We start from the raw sequence: 20,109 nt of genomic DNA on the forward strand, positions 1-20,109 counted from the left end.
ATAACGATGTTGTTCTTTCTTTGCTTTCTCTTTTTTCTTTCGATGTAGAAAAATTCGCACACATGGTATACCGTGGTACATAATGTATATTCACGCACGTAGCCAGCAGCAGCAGTAGCAGCTGTTGAATCGAATCTCCCTCATCGTCATTGTTAGAAGATTTGTGCTCAAAAATTTTCATTTTTCTCTCACACACTTGGACGAATCCAGGGTGGATTTTATGAGGAAATAAATATCATAGAGACATCACATTCTTTTTTCCGTTCCCTATATCTTCTCCTCTCACACTGTACGAGTTGTAGCCGATGGTACAGCGACAAATAAAGAAAATAAAAATTCTAGAAGTAATAAAAAAAACAAGACAACCAAAAAGTAAAGCGAGTGAGAGAGGAGAGCACTCTCATCAAGGCCTCTTGGGAAATCAAAAACATTTAATATCAACCTCTAAATATACTGTACCACATGTATATCATTGTCAGAGGTAGAAATAAAAAAATTAAAAAAGCAAACAACAAAAAGTAAAGATAATAATAATGATAAAAAAGTGAAAACTAAAAAGAACAAGGCGACGCGAACGGCAGAAAATCCTGACAATGGATGTTATCTACCACTACTACCGTTGCTGCTGCTGCTGCTGCTTCTGCTGTTGCTACTTTTTTCCTCGTTTTGCAGAATTTCAAAACCAACGAAACGACCTGCAGAAATTTTCACATCGTCGGTCACCGGTCCATATTTCGTTTTGTATGGTATGCACAACGCTGAACGATTACAACTAAACTCCAATTATTCTACAACGCGAAGCTCAAGAATCGTGGATGGTGAAAAATCTGCAAAAGAATGAAAAAATAAAAAAGGTTGGAAAAATGTCTTATTTGGGTTGATTTAGAAGGGGATGATAAAAAGAACAACCCGGAATTGATGTTTTTTTATCCTTTGTTTTGCTTCTGCGAGACGTTCGCCATCCGGGTGGTCATTTTGCGATCGGGGGTTGCTCGGTTGAAGGTAATCATGAGAGATGGTGGTCAAACACGTCACGGAAAAAGCTGACCACTGTGTAATTATGACTCTGCGATGACCTTGACATTCTATACCTACAAGTACATACGTTGTGTTATATAGGAATAGGAAACAAACTAACATTTTTCATCTCCTTTTAGTTCGTCACACGTGTGGGTGAACGTTATTCCTATCTGTATACGAACGTAATACGTTCTATACACTCGATCCAATGTGTTACTTGCCCACGGCTAACTTCGTACCCTTTCTAACAGAAAATACATCACCCGCTACGTCGTTCGTTTCAATTGCTCCAGTTTTCCTTTTTACATCCTTTTCCAACCAGACTATACTACAGATACGTCTTCTTGCCTCTCTCCGCTTCGATTCTCTCCCTTTTTTCTTTTTTTTCTATTTCTTTTTCTTCCGTTTTTTCCATTTTTTTTTTCCCTTTTTCTCATATTTTATCTCCTTCGCTTTCATCTTATCTTCTGTCTTTATGTCAAAAAGAAGAGAACGATCTTTTTTTTTACATACATTACACTTTCCCGGGCAAGTATTGCAGGTGCAGAAGTGGTGAAATGTAATTTCATGACGAAATTAAATTAACTTCAAGTAAATGTATGAATTTCGTTGAATATTTCTGAAGAACTGAAACGGATGAATTTTCACAATTATAAACTGTACATATTATACATGTAGAGCAGCTGTTTTATATGAGACCGAATATAAATTATTAATCACGTAAAATAATAGGGTCAGAGGGTAGTAGGCAGCAGTAACTTAAAATTACTGTATTTAAGCCAATTAACTCCATATATGCAATTTCACGCGCAGTAGACGACGCGACGCAAGGTCGTGAATATGAATATTACAATAATAAACCTAATTTACTTACCTTCGTGTCGTCCTATGCCTTTCTCATAAACCATCTAATTTCTTTAGGAAAATTTTTCACCTCAAGTTTCACTAATAAAATAAAATCAAATAAAATTATGCACAGCGTATACCTGTTGAGGTGGTCCTTCGGAATATCTTTTTTGAATTTTTATGCCACCGTTTTGAGAAGCACCTTAATCGGTACGAAATTTTTCTTTCGAACAAATAAAGAAATAAATAATCAACTAAATAAATGAAATAAATTGCCGAAGAGTTGCGGTTCTATAACATATCTACAGATTAAGTACATGGGGTAGCCCGACTACACGTGAATACATGGCTATATAAATGTGAAACAGAGAAACCTAAACGTGACTCGAGTATCTACCTACCCGCGTAAGTACCGTACAGCAGCTAACCCTGGGGGTAAAAAAAGAAGGGGGAGAAAAAGAACGATTTCGAGACCAGCGCTAAATTAAGTTCGGTATTAGAGACGCGATGCCGCGACGCGTTACATTTCGTGCCGATGGATGGATGAAGAGAACGCACAACGAGATAAAATGGGGGAAGAATCTTAAAACCCACTTTACCGCAAAGTTGAACGACGAGGAAAACTTTCTCTGCTATACGATCACGAGGTTTCCAGAAAGCTCTACACGTTTCCCATCCCTTAGACATCCCCCTTCTCCCTTGCCACCCTGCCCCTCTTTTCCATTCCCACGTTCTTCTAGGTATACCGTATACCATATCCACCACTTCTTGACGAAAAAGTAAAAAATGAAAAAGAAAATTCATAAAAAATCAGAAAAAAAAGGCTCTTCAGAGGGTATTTTCTTTACCCGCCTCCACCCACATTCTATGGGAAAAATCTTTTCCTTTTTTCTATTATACGTGCCCATATACATACAGATACCTGTACTATGTATACATATGTACCCTTATAGGATTTTCGCGTATTTTCGCTCTATATAACACAATCAATGTTGGGTATATAACAATTCCGATTCATCGTCCCACCGAATTTAAAACGGAAATTTCGCATTTAGAACAATTGCCTGATCTACATGAATTTAAAAGATAAAAAGGGACCAAAGGGAGAGAGAAAAGAGAACCGAAGGAATAATAGATTGAATAAATAAATAGATACAAAAATATATAAGTATACGTATATGCATGGGTCTACATGAATTTGTGTAGGTGTGGATGTATAAAAACTTGCGGTGTGAGAAGGAAAAGACCAAAAAAAAAGAAAAGGAGCTTTTTTCCTTTAGTATGGCATCGGTTATGATATCCAATTTGTTTAAAAGGCGTGACACGAAGACTTTGAAACATGGGGGTATATGCGCATTATGCATACATATAAAATATGCAGTTATACGGGGGAAAATAAAAATCAAAGTGAGCGTAAGAGAACCATCAAAGAACTTCAGACCGTTTCAAGGGTAGTAAGTTGCGGGGATAAGAATCCATTCTACGCGTGACACTGGGTCGTTATACATACCATGTGGTACAATTATTGGACTTCGGAGTACAGAAAGAATTAATCGAAGAAAATAATCGCACACCTACCTATTTTTTATTCGTTTTTTCTTTTTTCTCTGAAGCCTGCAAGGCCCGCGTCTCTCATTGTCGGGTACTACCAGACTACAAAATCCTGCAGGGGGTATTTTTGTTCTGAAAGTTGATAGAAAGAAAAAGAAAAAAAAATAGACCAAGAAGAAGAAGAAGAAGAAGAAGACGAAGAAGAAGAAGAAGAAGAGACGTGTGATAAATGATATTACCCCAAAATTTCGAGAGAAGAAAAGCAAATGTCACCGATGATATTTTCGTCGTTTGTTCGTTTGCTCTTTTCCTCCCGTCTAACAATATTAAAAATGATGGTTCTTTCGAGTTTGTAAGAAAAAAATGTTTCCCTTCGGTTTTTACTCACCGATAAAGCATCCTTTCCTGACGATCGGCCTCTTGATATATTTTGTAGTACATCGCGATCATTATTATTCCTGGCACCCAGAAACTGACGCTCGAACTGACGATAGCGTATGATTTATTAACTTGGAGACCACAAACGTCCGGATAGTTCATGCGATATTGGAGATGTTCGGGGGTTGTGTACCATCCGGCGAATATCGGTACGAAACTCACGACCGCCGGTGAACACCAAACGACACTTAACATCGTACCTAATCTCAGGTTAGTCATTATTAAGGGGTAATCGAGCGGTTGAACGATCGCGTAATAACGGTCGACGCTTATGCAACAGAGATGGAGTATGGATACCGTGCTAAAAAATACATCCAACGAGTTCCACACGTCGCACATAAAATAACCGAACAACCATTTACCCGATAATTCAACACTCGCGTTGAACGTCATAGCGAATATCGCCACCAACATATCGGCCAGTGCCAACGACACCACGAAATAATTCGTTATAACGCGTAATTTTCTATGTCTCATTACCGACACTATTACCAATAAATTACCGAACAGGGCGCATAATATTATAAACGACATTACAGAAGCTTTTACAACTTGCAATAGCACGTATTCGAGTTCGATTTCTTCCGTTTCGGTTTTCAAATTTTCGATCTTTCTCGTATCATTTTCCGAATCACTCTCTACATAGTTTATCATATTACTCGACAGCGAATCATTTGTTGAATTTAAATCCTCCGAATTCTGCATCATCATCATTATCATCACCCCCGTTGTATTGTAGTTGTATTCCATTTTTTTGATTTTTGTCTCTTCCTTACGTTTTTTATTTGTTCATTCTTCTTCGGATAACTCCGTAAGTCGTACCTTGATTAGTATCTCCTTTTTCTTCTTCATATCTCGTTCGCTCAGTGAATAATTGTCATCTTCTATCTCCCTCATATCCTGCAGCCGCAGGACGTCGATTTCATTCAACATTTCTTCCCTTTTCTTCTTTCTCTTCTACTTTCTCCCTTGGTCTCTTTATCTCTGTTCCAGATTATCTGAAATCGCAAAGAAATCGTCGAGTCAAGTCTTAGAATGCATTAAAAATTACATACGTTTCATTGAAAGTTAAAAATTCCTAAGAAAAAAGGGAAAACTTATTTGTTTCAAAGGCTTGATCGAGTAGTGAGATTATGCATTAAATTGAAATGTCAACAGAGAATATTTCAAGAGTATATGGAATTATATTATAATTATCACAACATCGGGAGCAGCAGGAGAAGTATCAGTGGCAGTAAACAAGCAATTAACGATAGTGCTTTACGAACTCACGATATTTATCAACCTCCTCACTTCTCGATAATTAGGTACCTGCTCGTCGTTTCGTGTATACCTATAACGTACAGGGTGAGTTTTTTTCAATCAGTTTTCCTTTTTTTCTTTTAGAGAAGCGACGACGACGACGACGACGTGGCATAATTTGATGCTGTATGTCGACATAAATTTGTAAAAAAATTCTTTTTCATTTTTTATAAGGAAAAGAGAGAGAGTAAATTAAATTAAATTAAAACCACAGCACGTCGTAGAAACATGAAATTTTTACGCTCTCATTTGTGTACGTAAAAAATGAATTACATGGCATTATAACGGTAACACGAATTATCGGCGTGTAATTTGAAAGATCTGCGAGAGAGAAAATGAAAATTGAAATAAAATAAATAAACAAGTATACAAATAAATAAATAGAAATTCAAAACCCACGCGTGCGTACGTACCGCGTATATAAAAGTACATACAATACGTCAAAAAGCAATTAAACTGTCACCGCAACGAGTTTTTCCCATCTAGATATGTGTACATGAATACTCAACGGTTGTCGAACTAGGTATATACACGTACGTACATACATATGTACGTACACATGTAGGTACATTGATTGATTTGTAAATAATATTTTTATTAAACATATCCGCCTAGATTAGGGTGGGTTGAGAAATTTTTTTTTTTTTTATTTTCTTAGCATGGGGGCAGAATTTGTACCTTATAAAAAGAGAAAATTTTTCAAATGTGGAAAACATTTTGTACTTGATATTTTGAGGTAGCCCACTCGTTTTTTTAATAAATAATTAATCAAGTGGGGTACTTCCAGCAAAAAAATTGTTTTTTTGGTCAAAAATCATAGAAAATATCTACAAATTGTCGATTGTGATTGGGTTTTACTCGTTCACTGTTCAAAAATTATTTTCCTATTATTTTTTTAATTCAAGTATAAAATCGAAAAATTACATGCTCTTATTTTTACTTAAAATTGAAGTTGAGTCGGGGAGCCCGAGCTTTGCTGGAGTCAGGCAGCCAGGAGCGTAGCGCTTTGTTGTGAGACGTCACCTTGGGGCTGAGCAGAGGTGACGCCCCATAACAAACCGCGCGCCCGTGGCTACCTAACTCCAGCAAAACTCGGGTTTGCTGGTGAATTGAGAAATTCGAATAATATTTCGACCCATGCATGGATTGTAATGAATCAAAGTGGGTCTACGACTAAAACCCATCGATATGTCTTAATTTTTCTGCTCCCAACAGCGAATAATTGATGATTACTCGATCGATTGCATGAGTAAATGATTTTGGCTTTCAGATTTGGATTCCTTAGCTGATTATACGTGAGATTACCCTTGAAAAGCCAAAAAAAAAGCGATTTTTGAGTGAACAAAAAATCGATTTTTGGGCCAAAAGTAAAGTAGTTTAAGAATTGATTGCAATACACTTTTCTGACGTATTTTGACCTCAGGAATCCGAATCTGAAAGAAAAATTGACCTATCTATAAAATTGACCAAGTTATCGCCAATTTTCAGCTTTTTGGGGTCAAAAATAAAAAATTGATTTTTTAGTCTATCTGAATGTAATTTGAGCTCAGGAATCTGAATCCGAAAGAAAAATTGATCTATTTTAAAAAATGACCGAGTTATCGTCGAATTATCCCATTTTTTGGCATAAATTTGAGGATATCTCGAAGGGAAAAAATCGTAGCTCAATTTGGACAACGGATTCGTGTTCCTGAGGTCAAAATACGTAAGAAAAGTGCCATACGATCAATTTTAAAAAATAAAAATTTTGGGCCAAAATTTGAAAAAATCGTAAGGGGTACCCCTTGGAAAAATCTCAAATTTTGGCCAAAAATTTTTATTTTTTAAAATTGATCGTATGGCACTTTTCTTATGTATTTTGACCTCAGGAACACGAATCCGTTGTCCAAATTGAGCTACGATTTTTTCCCTTCGAGATATCCTCAAATTTATGCCAAAAAATGCGAAAAAATGGGGATAACTCGGTCATTTTTGCAGATAGATCAATTTTTCTCCCAGATTCGGATTCCTGAGCTCAAATTACATTCAGATAGTCTAAAAAATCAATTTTTTATTTTTGACCCCAAAAAGCTGAAAATTGGCGATAACTCGGTCAATTTTATAGATAGGTCAAATTTTCTTTCAGATTCGGATTCCTGAGGTCAAAATACGTCAGAAAAGTGTATTGCAATCAATTCTTAAACTACTTTACTGTTGGGCCAAAAATCGATTTTTTGTTCACTCAAAAATCGATTTGTTTTTTGCTTTTCAAGGGTAATCTCACGTCTAATCAGCTCAGGAATCCAAATCTGAAAGCCAACATCATCTACTCATGCAATCGATCGAGTAATCATCAATTATTCGCTGTTGGGAGCAGAAAAATTATAAAACATATAGATTGGTTTTAGTCGTAGACACACTTTGATTCATCGCAGTCCATGTATGGGTCGAAATATTCGAATTTCTCGGTCTACGAGGGAGCCCGAGTTTTGCTGGAGTCAGGTAGCCACGGGCGCGCGGTTTGTTATGGGGCGTCACCTCTGCTCAGCCCCCAAGGTGACGTCTCACAACAAAACGTTACTCTGCTGGCTACCTGACTCCAGCAAAGCTCGGGCTCCCCGACTCAACTTCAATTTTAAGTCAAAATAAGAGCATGTCATTTTTTGATTTCATACTCGAATTACAAAAATAATAGGAAAAAAATTCTCAACAGTGAACGAGTAAAAAACAATCACAATCGACAATTTCTAGATATTTTTTATGATTTTTTGCTGGAAGTACCCCACTTGATTAATTATTTATTAAAAAAACGAGTGGGCTACCTCAAAATCTCAAGTACAAAATGTTTTCCACATTTGAAAAATTTTCTTTTTTCATAAGGTACAAATTCTGTCCCCATGCTAAGAAAATAAATAAAAATAACGAACGAACTGAAAGATTAGGAAGAAGAAGAAAAAGAAGCAGAAAATCGAGGACGAAAATTACGCAACGATTCGAGCGATAAAACTAAAAGGAGTTAGAGAAGAAGGATATATCAGGAAGGAAAAAGAGATAAGAAAAAAGGAAAAAGAAAAACGGAAATGGCTGCTCAATCGTACCGATATCGCCACAACTACATTGAGGAGAAAATAAAAGAATTTATGCACGAGATACACACGGAAATAATAAAATACTTGGTTTAAGAATTGATAGAGAGCAGAAAAATCGATTTCTCTTTTGATTCTTTTACTCTCATCAATTTTACTGAAATAAATTCTTTCAAAGTCTGATTTAAAAGATATTTCCGAAAAATTGATGTCTCGTTTCTCTTTTTTTCTCAAATACAAAGCAAATTTCATGCATCAGCAGGAGAATTTGTAATCACATATGAATATCGCATAGAAAGCGAGGGGGAATTAGATTAAGGAGATATGAAAAGAAATGAAATATGTAACGCAGCAGTAGACATGTAACGTAGAAAAGATGAGATAAAGTGAAAGCGGAATGAAAGAAATGTGTAAATGGAAAAATAAATGAAAATGAAAAGTGAAACATGAAAAGTGAAGGAATGAAAAAGGATGATAAAATATATCAGGAGAAGACCATATATGCTGTACAACCGGTTGCAAAAAAACACAGAAAAGATAAAAAGAAGGAAAATGAAACTGTAGAGTGTGAAATACATACACATACCTATGAATTTTTCACAAAAGGTATATAGCTGTATAGATACGAAAAAAATTGTGAAAAGTTAAGGAACAAAATTGAAATAAAAAAGGATAATAATAATAATAAAATAAAATAAGATAAAAGAAGAGAAAAGTAGAGTATAGAATAAAGGCGCGAAAAGAGTCTTATTAAGTTTTTGAAAGCGCGCTTCTCCCCATTCCCCCCGACCCACTCCAGGAAAAATGAAATTGAATCCCATCAAATACACCTATATCCGTTCTGCAAGTTGGTCTGTATGTACAGATAGAACAACGTGTAAGTATACGCTTGAATTTTATTTTCATTGTTAAAGTAAAAAGAATTGCACGAATCAAAACCTGTGCGTAGCAAATCTATAGTAGAAAAAGAAATTGATATCAGGAAAAAGAAACGGTAAAAAGGAACTCAATGAAACGATCCATTCCACAAGAATATAATTGTACAATCTGTGTTCTCGTTATTTTGTCTTCTGAATTAAAAAAAAAATTCAAATAATCCCTCGATTATTCTGCTTGCAGTCATTGTAATTATTTGCACATCTGAATACCCGCACGGATAAATATGAACTTGTGAAAGAAGTCGAAAAACAATGAAATATCTATCACATTTTTATAACGACGATGATAATGACGATGATAATAATGATCCTTTTGCGATCAAACTCCTGATGCAGGCTGGCAGGCAGGCGAGCACCAGGTATGACGATAATAAAGGAAAGGAGAGTCGGTAGCACTAGTTCCAGTTAACGAAAAAGACAATGGGTTCATTTTGATAAGGGTCCACCCCCGCAGCACTCCTGACGTAACGTAACTCAACCTCACCTCACTCTACCTGACCCAGCCAAACCCGATCCAACCTTTCCAACAAAACAGTGTCACGAGAATAATTGCTCCGATCTACCACTCCTCCTCAATCCCAAACCACCTCGCACCAACTCTTACACTAAATTGCAATTATGTCAAGAAACTACGACCCCCGACCACCTCCCTCCCTCACCCCATGTCAACCTCGTGGTCATTAAATCGCTCCAACATTTTCTGTTTTCATTTTCTTTCCGTTTTTTTTTTCTTTAAATTCTTTTTCTGTTTCTCACACACCATTCCTCTTTCATCTCTTCCTAATTGTCATCTGCAAAACTCCCGTTATATCTTCCTCAATGATATAAACGTATATGTATACATCTCTCCTCCTAGATCTCCTATCTTTTTCCAACTTCTTTCTTATTTCTCTTATTCTCATCCCTTTGTTTCTGCATTTTTTCTGTGTATATGTCTTCCTATTTTTCGTAGTCCGCTAAATCCACTCCTTATATCCATGTATACTACATTCCCTCTTGATCTATTGTTCTTTTTTTTGTCCTATAATCATAAATTCATCTCGATAAATTGAAAAGATTAATTTGTTGGTTTTTTCTTTTTCGTTATACTCCCATTTAATTCAGTAGGATAATATTAATATTTTCATGTACAAGTTAGATTGAGGTATACGCACACGTAGTTATGGTTCACGTACCTATGTATAAGGGTGTATATTATACGGATTAAGAGCGTTGATTGAAATTCAATTACCTTATGGTACAGGTAGCTTTGTCGATTGCGAATTATCGTCGTCCCAACGGTATACCAATAGGTATGTAGGTACACATAAGTATATACATATAATGCTCCGTCAGATTCTATTATATTTTGCACACGCAAGAGGGTTGAAAAGTTTTGTTTCTTTTAATGAATTTCTCTCCAACGATTCATTTCGCACCACTTTTCCATTTTTTTATTTCGAAAATTTTGATTACTCCTTGTTTATTTTACTTTCGTTTCATCGTTCTCCTTTTTTTTTCATTTCAACTGCACTCGAAAGCAATCGCACAGTGTTTAATTAAATATTTCATCTCAGCCTCATCGTATTTATGATATTTAATAATATTTCGCGTCGATCATCATCATCATCATTATTATTATCGTTATAATCTGTCCTGTTAAAAAGGTCAACGGTTATTAACGTGTACGTATTTACTCTCGTTTGATTTTTTGATTCACTCCGCAGCACAACGATTTGAAGAGTTAAGAGAAGGAGAGAAAAAGAAAATGAGAAACGAAGAACGAATAAAAAGAAGTAAAACAATTTGGTAACTTTAGTAACGTGGGGTGGTAAAAATATTATCCAGAAAAATAAAAAATTCAATTTTCATACCCTAAGAATGCGTAATATCCGTTGCACTCTTTGTTTTACGTTTTATGTTTTTAGACTATAAAATCGGTTGTGAAAAACGCACGAAAATCCGTAACGCACGTTCAAGACGATCAACCCCCTGTTCAATGGATCAATGAATCGATCAACCGATCGTTTATTTGAATAATTATTAATTTTCTCCTTTGTATATATGAATATGAATACTTTATCAGAATGAATAATTCTACAATACGAATTAGTATTCTTCTCGATAGGAAACAATATTCGTTTCCTTTTCTTTTCAAATTTCGTTTCTTGTATTTTAAAACTTGCAAATAAGCTCGTGGAACGAAGAGGGTAAACTTATTGAAAAAAAAAAAAAAAAAAAAACCAACAAAGAGCAAAAAATAATAGAAAAGAAAACGAAAAACGAAAAACGAAAATAAAAAAAAAATAAAAACGAGATGGTAACGGATGGGGGAGTTTTAGGAGGTTTAACAGAGGATAATCATCGTAGCAAAAATTGAAAAAACAAACCAAATAACACACCTGATGTCAGCAACAAACGACGTAGAGAACACACGCGGGTGAGGGTGTCGATACAACGACTGGCGAGGTCGTAGTGAGACCAGCGATGCCGAAGTACCTAGGCTCGGGGTTGGGGGAGGGTTTTGGGTCGGGGGTTGCTGGAAATCCTTCCCGCGCACCTCCTCGTTCAACCCCAGGGGCTGAGGGTTGCGTCCCCCCGTCCCCTGCCCCCCATATCCACCCCGCTCCGCTGATTTCATCCCACGCTTTCCGCGACGACTCCGGCGCGAGAGTCACGGGAGTCCGGGATGTTGTACTCCTTGTGACGACGCTGTACATGGGCATATACATAGATTGTATTATGTGTACGTACATAGGTTGTACATCTATATACCTGCATAGATTAAACGTGTATACGGTGTATTTTAACAAGAAATAAATGGGCTCAGAATTTTCAAGGTGTCTTTGTAAGAGAATGGGAGAACGGTGGCGGGTAAGAAGAGCTTTGGCAATTACTAGAGTCGAATATTCGGATGTTGAAATCTTTGAAGTGATCGAAGCTTTAATTTTTTCATCTAATTACGTACGTCGGTATTTTCAAAAAAAAATTTCAAATCTATATCAATCAGATGACACGGGTATATGCATTGGAAAAAGGAGATGAAAAGAGTGGAGAGAAAAATCCTCTGGATAGTAGACGGTATATCTGGTTACCTGTACCTATAATGTATAATATTGAATTTTGTTAAAATAGATTTTTCTATCTACAGACCCCGTGTAAAATTTATGAGCGTAGGATAATTCCGACTACTGGTAATATACATACATAGTAAGTCCTCGATTAAATTCTTTTCGTTCTTTGATCACGAGATCTCTTGAAATTAAAAGAAAAAGGAGGCGAAAAAAAAAAGATGAAGGGGTTGAAAAAACAAAGGGAAAAGAAAAAAAGACCGCGTAGATTTTTAACGCGTTGGCTTAAATCAAAGTCAAAGAAAGTGATGAATCGGAATCGCGTGTGCGTACATGAGGATGTTCGTTCACACGATCATAGTATATTGAGTAGTAAATATCAAATAAGTATGCATTTATGCAATAGGTAATAATCAGAGATATAAAAAAAGAATTTGAGACAAAAAAGGACGAACGAAGGATTAACAAAAATAAAATGATAGGAAGTAGTAAAGGAGTAAGTGTGAAATGCTTACGTCGAGTTATCCCTCTAATCCCCTTGTTCTTTGTATAAATTTAGGGAGTACAGGTACATAATTTCCACTTTCATCCATCGTGTCTTCTCGTCAGAGTAACATAATCGACGAAATCTCATCGGTGTAACGACTTGAGTATATTTCACACACTGATTAGCTTCTTAAGCTTCGTTCCATCGCATCGTTGGTAGGAATTTCCCTGTGAATGAAAATATACCTGCATGTATTACGTATGATTTCACACGTTTATATTGTACGAAGTTTTCGCATTCAGTTCTACTAGCTATGTAGTTACAAATAGATAGATACATGGATAGACTTGTAGATAGAATAAGGGATGAAATTGTGGTCAGAATTCATCGTTATGCATATATGTATATTCATAGATGCGAGGTGATAGGGGGAGGGGGATGAAGGCGGTTGTGTTGGGTTGAAATATTAACGGGCTTAGAAAACGACCTCAGCGAATAGTGAAAATCAATGCATTAGAAGCGTAGGCATACTATAGGTATGTGTGATGTTAATACCTACGGTATAAAAGAATAGCGTGAAATGTAGGTCAATTAGAATATAGAAAGAAGACGCAATCTACCCAGCGGCGTTACGAATATCCCACACTTATTACGATATGTTATACACACACTCATACACGTGTACACATACGTGCGATACATGTGTTCGTGGCACACATATCTACCCGGAAATACTTCAAGAGATAGAGAAAAAAATAGAATTAAAACAAGTATAGGGAAAAAAGATGATAAAAGAATTAGGAAAAAAGAGTTCGAAAATCAATCAGAAAAATTACAAAAAGCCTCGTTCAGTGATGATGATGATGATTATGACGATGAATAATTAAGGGGAAACTCTAGTGGATAATAAGACAGATTTTTGTCATTAATTTATCTGGGTCACATACACAATTATAATATGTTATTTAATTTTTCTCGTTTTTATGCATCGAAGTATCAAACTATACAACATACGAGACCGATTATTATTATTATCTGAAGCTGTGAGATAATTTCCATTTCAATTTCAATTCATCTACATGGGGTATATTTACGTCGGAGGATATTGAAGACGAATGAATAATTGAAACGATAAATAAAATAATAGTCAAAGAGAGTGAGTCTTCTGTGAGTTGTACGATGTGATATAACTATTATGATACCATGGATAGGTAAATGAAATTTGCTGATGAGACGTTACAAATAGGAAAAAGGAAAAGAAGAATCAGCTAAGGGATGATTCTCAAAGTGATATCCACTTCGTCTACACGCGATGCGTATCGACACAAGCGACCAAGAGAAACTGAGGAGGGTCAAAGGAGCAAGTTCAGGGTCTCCGTATGTTCTTTGCGGTGAAATCTATTATTAGAAAGGATCATCTGGTATATGTATACCTCTACATAAGTTATGTATTTATACATCTATATATATTAACACGACTTTGTAGCTCAGGATTACCAGCGTCAAGTCTTCCCCCTCCCATCCCTCCCATCCCCCCTTTACCCCTCTCCCACAGGAGGGTATAAACCACCCGCAACTAGCACTACAAAGGTATCAATTATTGCGGTATTATAATATACAGTACAGGAAGATCTTGTCCAGATTAGAAAAATAAATAGATAAATAAATAAATAACTAAATAAGACCTTTTTTTTAAAAATTATTCAATTTTTAAACGTTATGAAGAGACAATCGTGGAAACTATTATTATTTGTTAAAAAAATGTTGATCGGTGAAACGGAGGGAAGAGAATTTTATTAAATCTTTTTATACTCGCGGATTGAGTCGGGTGAATTAATTTTACAGGGGTGGTATTTATTTTCTTTTTTTCTTCTTCGTTCTTTTTATTTATTGTTAGTTTAGGTAGAAGGAATCGAATAAAATTCATTAGCAATTCGAGATTTCATGTATAGTAAACGTTGCATGACGTGACGCGAGTGTTGAAAGGAGCGCGTTAAGAAAAAGTTGAAATAAAAAGAATAATAAATACATACAGACAGCGCATACGAAGAAGAAGAAGAAGAAGAAAAGGAAGATGAGGAGGAAAGAAGAAACTATCTCCGATGTCTCGGAGCCGGTCTTATAAACTTAATCGTGAAATCAATAAACCGGATAGATCAACTCACCCTGTCTTTCACGCGTCGAGTTAAGGGTGGACCCTTCGGGAAATCCCATGTCATTAGGGTAACCGGTTTCAAGTAGGTATCCATAATATTATATTTATCTGCAGGAATAGTACGAACAGAAAAGAATACGGTGAAAAACGAAAATTCTGCTAACGCATCGAGATATAATTAATTTTTCGCAAATTATTCAGTCACGATTTTCGTTTTTTTGGCTCGGAGGACGAATTGAGCCTGGAAAAAATGATTATATGTATGTCTGATAGAACATAGACATGGTTATCACTATGAACGGAATAATATAATCAAGCCGCACGACTTCGCGTCCTCGAACTTGATAATAAAAAGTACGTAGCTAATTGTAAGCTCGAGGGCGTGTACCTATATACTTGTACAGGGTATGTACCTGCAATTTATACCTTACGTATGTATATAGGTATATGCATTTATGTACCTGGTATATGCATGTACTTTGCTGCTGCTGGTGCTGTAGACGGTGGTTAAGGTCTCCCTTATTGGATCACTTCGAATCAAGTTAGCTGCATCGGTATCCCCTCGTTCCCCTTTTGCCCGAGGGAACTACACGGCGCCTGCAAGTATGTCAATGTCATGCTGAGTGGAGAGTGAAGAGTGAAAAAGCGAAGAGACAGAGAGGGAAAAGAATGAAAAAAAGCAGAAAATGGCGAAGTGAAGGAAAATCGCGAAAGCTATATCTACTATAAAATAAGGAGAATTCTTCTTCATCTCATTTCAACTCACCATCAATTTCACCTCCCACTTTTCACCCTTCTTCTTTCTATTCTTCGGCTATAGTTTTTTCCTTTCTTACTTTCTTTTCTCAAGAACGAACGACATGTATACCGAAAACTACGTCCCAACATAATAGTCGGCGCAATAATCAATTCTCGGATGATACAAGGTTCCAAAAATTTTCTTTTCAACTCTAGAGAGAAAATTTCGATGAAAAATCATATTATAGTTTTAAGAAAAGAGCACCCAAGGGTAACGATACATCTCAAACCACAGATAGGTTTTCACAATGAATCCATTCCCGCGAATGTGAAAATAAAAATGGAGCAAACCAACATGATGAAATCAGAAAAATACAAAGAATAAAAATTACCCTTGCCTATCACAATAATAATGGTGTTTCATTTCTAAGATTTTTCTTCTCATTTTTGAAGTTTTTCTCTGAAATTAGCACATAGAACTGCTAATATCACGATAATTACGTACATAGTAGATATATTATTTTTATTCGTGATCTGCAGCTGATGTAAAATTCATGAAATCAACTTCTTTGAAACGGAAATAAAAAATAAAAAAGAATTGAGAAAATTTGAATTTCTTGCTATAAAATTGACGATTACGTCTCGTGCTAACATAACAATCACCGTGACGGTTATCACGACGATTAGTAGAACGAGTGTGCGACGCGAGGGTACTTAAACAATTTAACATTACAATTGTTATGTCATTCTAATGTCAAACACCGTGATAAAGAATTTACTGCATAAGCGTGACGAAAAAAAAACCAAATAAATCAAAAGTCATTTTATCATTTCATTGTTCAAAGACATGTTCCTTCCCTCCTGCCCTCGCACGTCTATTTCAAACTTTGCAAAGATTGGGTCGTTAAAAAAAGCAAAAGATAATTGAAAAAGTTTAAAAAAAATAAATAAATCTACCGGAGGTCCTATTTGATAAAGGTGATAATTATTATTTACAAGCTTGTTAAGAGTGGGAGAAGAAAGCGGGGACTGCGTTGTGAGATTATATTTCGGAACGACCGACCGGACCCCCGAGGCGAACAACCGTTGCAGTAAAGTGTACGTACCTATAACACTTGACTTCTCAACCAGCAGCGTTTCTGAGCAGTTGTTTGATTACCGTAGAAGCATGGCAAGCGGTTTTATTGAACGTTTTTCCGTCAGTGTATTTGTTGTGGCAGTTTTGTTAATTTGTAACAACGCTGTTAACGCAGATGTAAATGATGACAATCAGTTCAGGTGAGTTTGTATAATGCATCCGGCTCATATGGTATGAGTTGGGACTGAAATTGAAAGCAAACGGAAAATGAATGAATAAATAAAAGCGTTGAATATTCATTATTTCGATGTATTAATACCTAATTAAAAGTTAAATATAATACCGACTTTCTGGGGTATTCGTAGCGTTAAGAAATTTTTAACGACGCGGCTTATAATCCCATCCGCGATCGATCGAATCAGAGAAAGTTTTATTCGTACCAATCACACGATGTCGGATCGAAAGTAGAGCGCGAACAAAAGGACAAATTTTTCAGCGTTATCTGCCGCCCCGATTGTCTAGCTAATATTTTGCAAAATAATAATTGATCATTGGTCATTATCGATGCTTTATTTTCAAAGCCGCATTTCTAGAAGAGAAATCATTGTCATCCAGTAGAGAATCATCAATCGGCAATAATCAACCCTATAATGTTTACATACATATCAAATCGAGTAAATGAGTTACCTGAGAACCCCAATAATTAGTTTGGATAATAATTTTTGAAAAACCGAAAAAACAAGAATTTCTTCAACGGTAATAACATGATTGTTTACTTCGCGTATCGACTTTCGTTTCCTGCAGTCAAGGTCAAATATTGGACAGGTCAAATCCCCCGTATCGCAGGGATCCGAATTCATTGTCTCCGAGTGGTCAGACCGCATCTTTATACGCGGGAAAAATATCCGAATTATTATGGTTGTTGTGGAGGATAAAACTCCAAGGAGAATTTGGAAAATTCCACTTGACGCATCGATATAAGACCTAATACAACTTCGCCTTGGGTTTGAATGAACAAAGAGAAATTCTTCGATTATGACGATGTATCATAAAGTCCGAAATAACCGAGCTCACTATTCTAATCACAATCAATTAATTTTAACTCAATTTTCAGTTCCCCGTGGTGCTACAAATGCGATGGTGGTAGATGTAAAAAAACTGAGATAAGCCCGCAAAATTCGGCACCTTTATCGCTCGAAGTTTGTCAATTATTTTGCGGAGAAGTCGGAGCTCTTTGGCCCCGACCGACCGGGCACTTATCTCTTGGAAATTTTGTCGTCCAATTGAATCCCGACGATATTGAATTTCACGCAGCAATCTCAACACCAAGTTCCGTACTCCTTGAAAAAAACATCGAGATACTTAAAAAAAATATCAAGAATCTTGTTTCAACCGGGACGAAAACCGGAGGAAGTGGAGTTTTGATACACCTGGGGCCAAGGATATCTTCAGATAATGTTAAACTCACCCTACAAACGAACGAAAGCTACGTGCTCCAAATATCCGAGATTGCAGATGGCAGGGTAATTTTTTTTCTGTTATCTGCGTTAAGAAAAAATACGTAGAAAGAGATATATGTATAACATTGAATATAACAATGGTTTCAGTTGAACGCATCGATAGATGCGGAGACATTTTTTGGTGCCCGACACGCTCTCGAAACTTTGTCACAGTTGATAATTTATAATGACTTGAGGTCTGAAATCCAGATCATGAGAGACGCGTACATAGCTGATGGCCCTGTTTATCCTTACCGCGGAATACTCCTCGACACATCCCGTAACTTTGTAGACAAGGAAACTATCCTTAGGACTATACGAGGCATGGCTATGAACAAGCTTAATACCTTCCACTGGCACATAACGGATTCCCACAGTTTTCCCTACAAAAGTCGCACCTTCCCACAATTGACTAAGTACGGTGCTTACACATCGAAACAAGTTTACTCACATGATGATGTAAAAGAAATTGTAGAATATGGTCTGCTGAACGGAGTCAGAGTTCTACCAGAGTTTGATGCCCCGGCACATGTCGGTGAAGGATGGCAATGGGTGAGCGGATCACACCGTCACAGCTCATGATGTTATAATAGAATGTCAAATAGCTTAAATTACCTTTGTTTCTAGGTCGGAGACAATGCCTTGATTTGTTTCAATGCCCAGCCCTGGGAAAATTACTGCGTTGAACCACCTTGCGGTCAATTGAATCCAGCGAGCGAGCGAGTTTACAAAATCCTGAAGGGTATATACGATGACATGGTGGCTGATTTCCATCCTGATATTTTCCATATGGGAGGTGATGAGGTCAATATCAAATGTTGGAACACATCTGATCATCTTAAGGACTGGATGAAATCGAAAGGATGGGGACTCAGCGAAGCAGACTACTTCAAGGCATGGGAATATTTCCAATCTAAAGCAGAGGAGGAATTCACATCAGCAAATGGAGGAGATCAGGTTCCAGTAATACTCTGGACCAGTGGATTGACTACAGAGGCAAATATTGGATTACTGAAACCTGAAAAACATATTATACAAATATGGACTACCAAAGATGATCCCACAATTGCTAGGCTCATTAAAAACAACTTCAAAGTCATTTTCTCAAATTTTGACGCACTATATTTGGACTGCGGGTAAGTTAATTGATTTTTCTGTGCTCTGCTGAATGATAATCTTAAACTACTTGTTTCAGTTTTAGTGCATGGGTAGGCAAAGGAAATAACTGGTGTTCCCCTTACAAAGGATGGCAAGATGTGTACGACAACTCACCAATTGCTATTCTGCAGTCGCAAGGATTTGGCAGAGAAAAGAAGGACCTCATACTTGGTATTATAAAACCTGTAGCCCACTTTACCAATCGGATCTAATTTAAATTTCAGTGAAAATAATCATACTTCATTCGTTGACAGGTGGCGAAGCTACCCTATGGTCTGAACAGGCAGACACTTCTGTCATCGACAGTAGACTTTGGCCACGTGCTGCTGCCTTAGGTGAACGACTTTGGGCAGAGCCAGAATCTTCATGGATCCATGCCGAACACAGGATACTTAGGCATCGCGAGAGGATGGTAAATAATGGAATCCATGCAGACAGTCTGCAGCCACAATGGTGCATGCAAAATCAGGGATACTGTAACTTCTGAGAGACAAAGCGTGATGTTCATTAGTTACGAAAAAAGGTAAGCGAAAGTTTAACAAACATAAGTCGGATGATCATCAAAATTATCGTATTACAGATTTGGGGGACTCCATAGTCCATAATTATAAGATGACTGACCTTTAAGATGAATTTCCTGAACACATACATATACTAAGTACTTGTAGAATTTCGTCTGTGAATTACAATAATAAAACTATTTGCATGTAGAAGTATGAATAAGAATGCTTACCCGTTGGTTTAACCGTTGTTTAACGAACTTGTTTGAATATTGAAATTCTAT

The 20,109-nt window shown here is 36.6% G+C and overlaps 2 protein-coding genes across 3 annotated transcripts in view; one reads left to right on the top strand and one right to left on the bottom strand.

The window, feature by feature from the left end:
- Nucleotides 1-16,823, bottom strand: part of LOC105693684 (octopamine receptor beta-1R-like) — a 38,437-nt gene extending 21,614 nt beyond the window's left edge. Inside the window, exons 1-9 of one of the 2 annotated variants that reach the window (XM_020856811.2) lie at nt 16,697-16,823; nt 15,619-15,802; nt 15,314-15,449; nt 14,863-14,960; nt 12,726-12,924; nt 11,542-11,851; nt 10,392-10,795; nt 3,806-4,853; nt 3,445-3,549 (exon numbers count right to left, since the gene is read on the bottom strand). In XM_020856811.2, the coding sequence (XP_020712470.2) occupies nt 3,445-3,549; nt 3,806-4,605 (905 nt within the window). In that variant the 5' untranslated portion in view covers nt 4,606-4,853; nt 10,392-10,795; nt 11,542-11,851; ... (3 more) ...; nt 15,619-15,802; nt 16,697-16,823. The remainder of the gene's footprint in view (nt 1-3,444; nt 3,550-3,805; nt 4,854-10,391; nt 10,796-11,541; nt 11,852-12,725; nt 12,925-14,862; nt 14,961-15,313; nt 15,450-15,618; nt 15,803-16,696) is intronic. The other variant, XM_012413765.3, reaches the window with a different exon arrangement.
- On the top strand, nt 16,736-20,035 carry LOC105693688 (chitooligosaccharidolytic beta-N-acetylglucosaminidase). Its single transcript, XM_012413772.3, has 7 exons — nt 16,736-16,868; nt 17,783-18,191; nt 18,276-18,719; nt 18,795-19,303; nt 19,363-19,496; nt 19,580-19,848; nt 19,906-20,035. The coding sequence occupies exons 1-6, from the start codon at nt 16,759-16,761 to the stop codon at nt 19,810-19,812; spliced, it is 1,839 nt and encodes a 612-aa protein (XP_012269195.2). The 5' UTR covers nt 16,736-16,758; the 3' UTR covers nt 19,813-19,848; nt 19,906-20,035.
- The last annotated feature ends 74 nt before the right edge of the window (nt 20,036-20,109 follow it).

Source organism: Athalia rosae, chromosome 7 (assembly GCF_917208135.1).
Source record: "Athalia rosae chromosome 7, iyAthRosa1.1, whole genome shotgun sequence".
NCBI lineage: Eukaryota > Metazoa > Arthropoda > Insecta > Hymenoptera > Athaliidae > Athalia > Athalia rosae.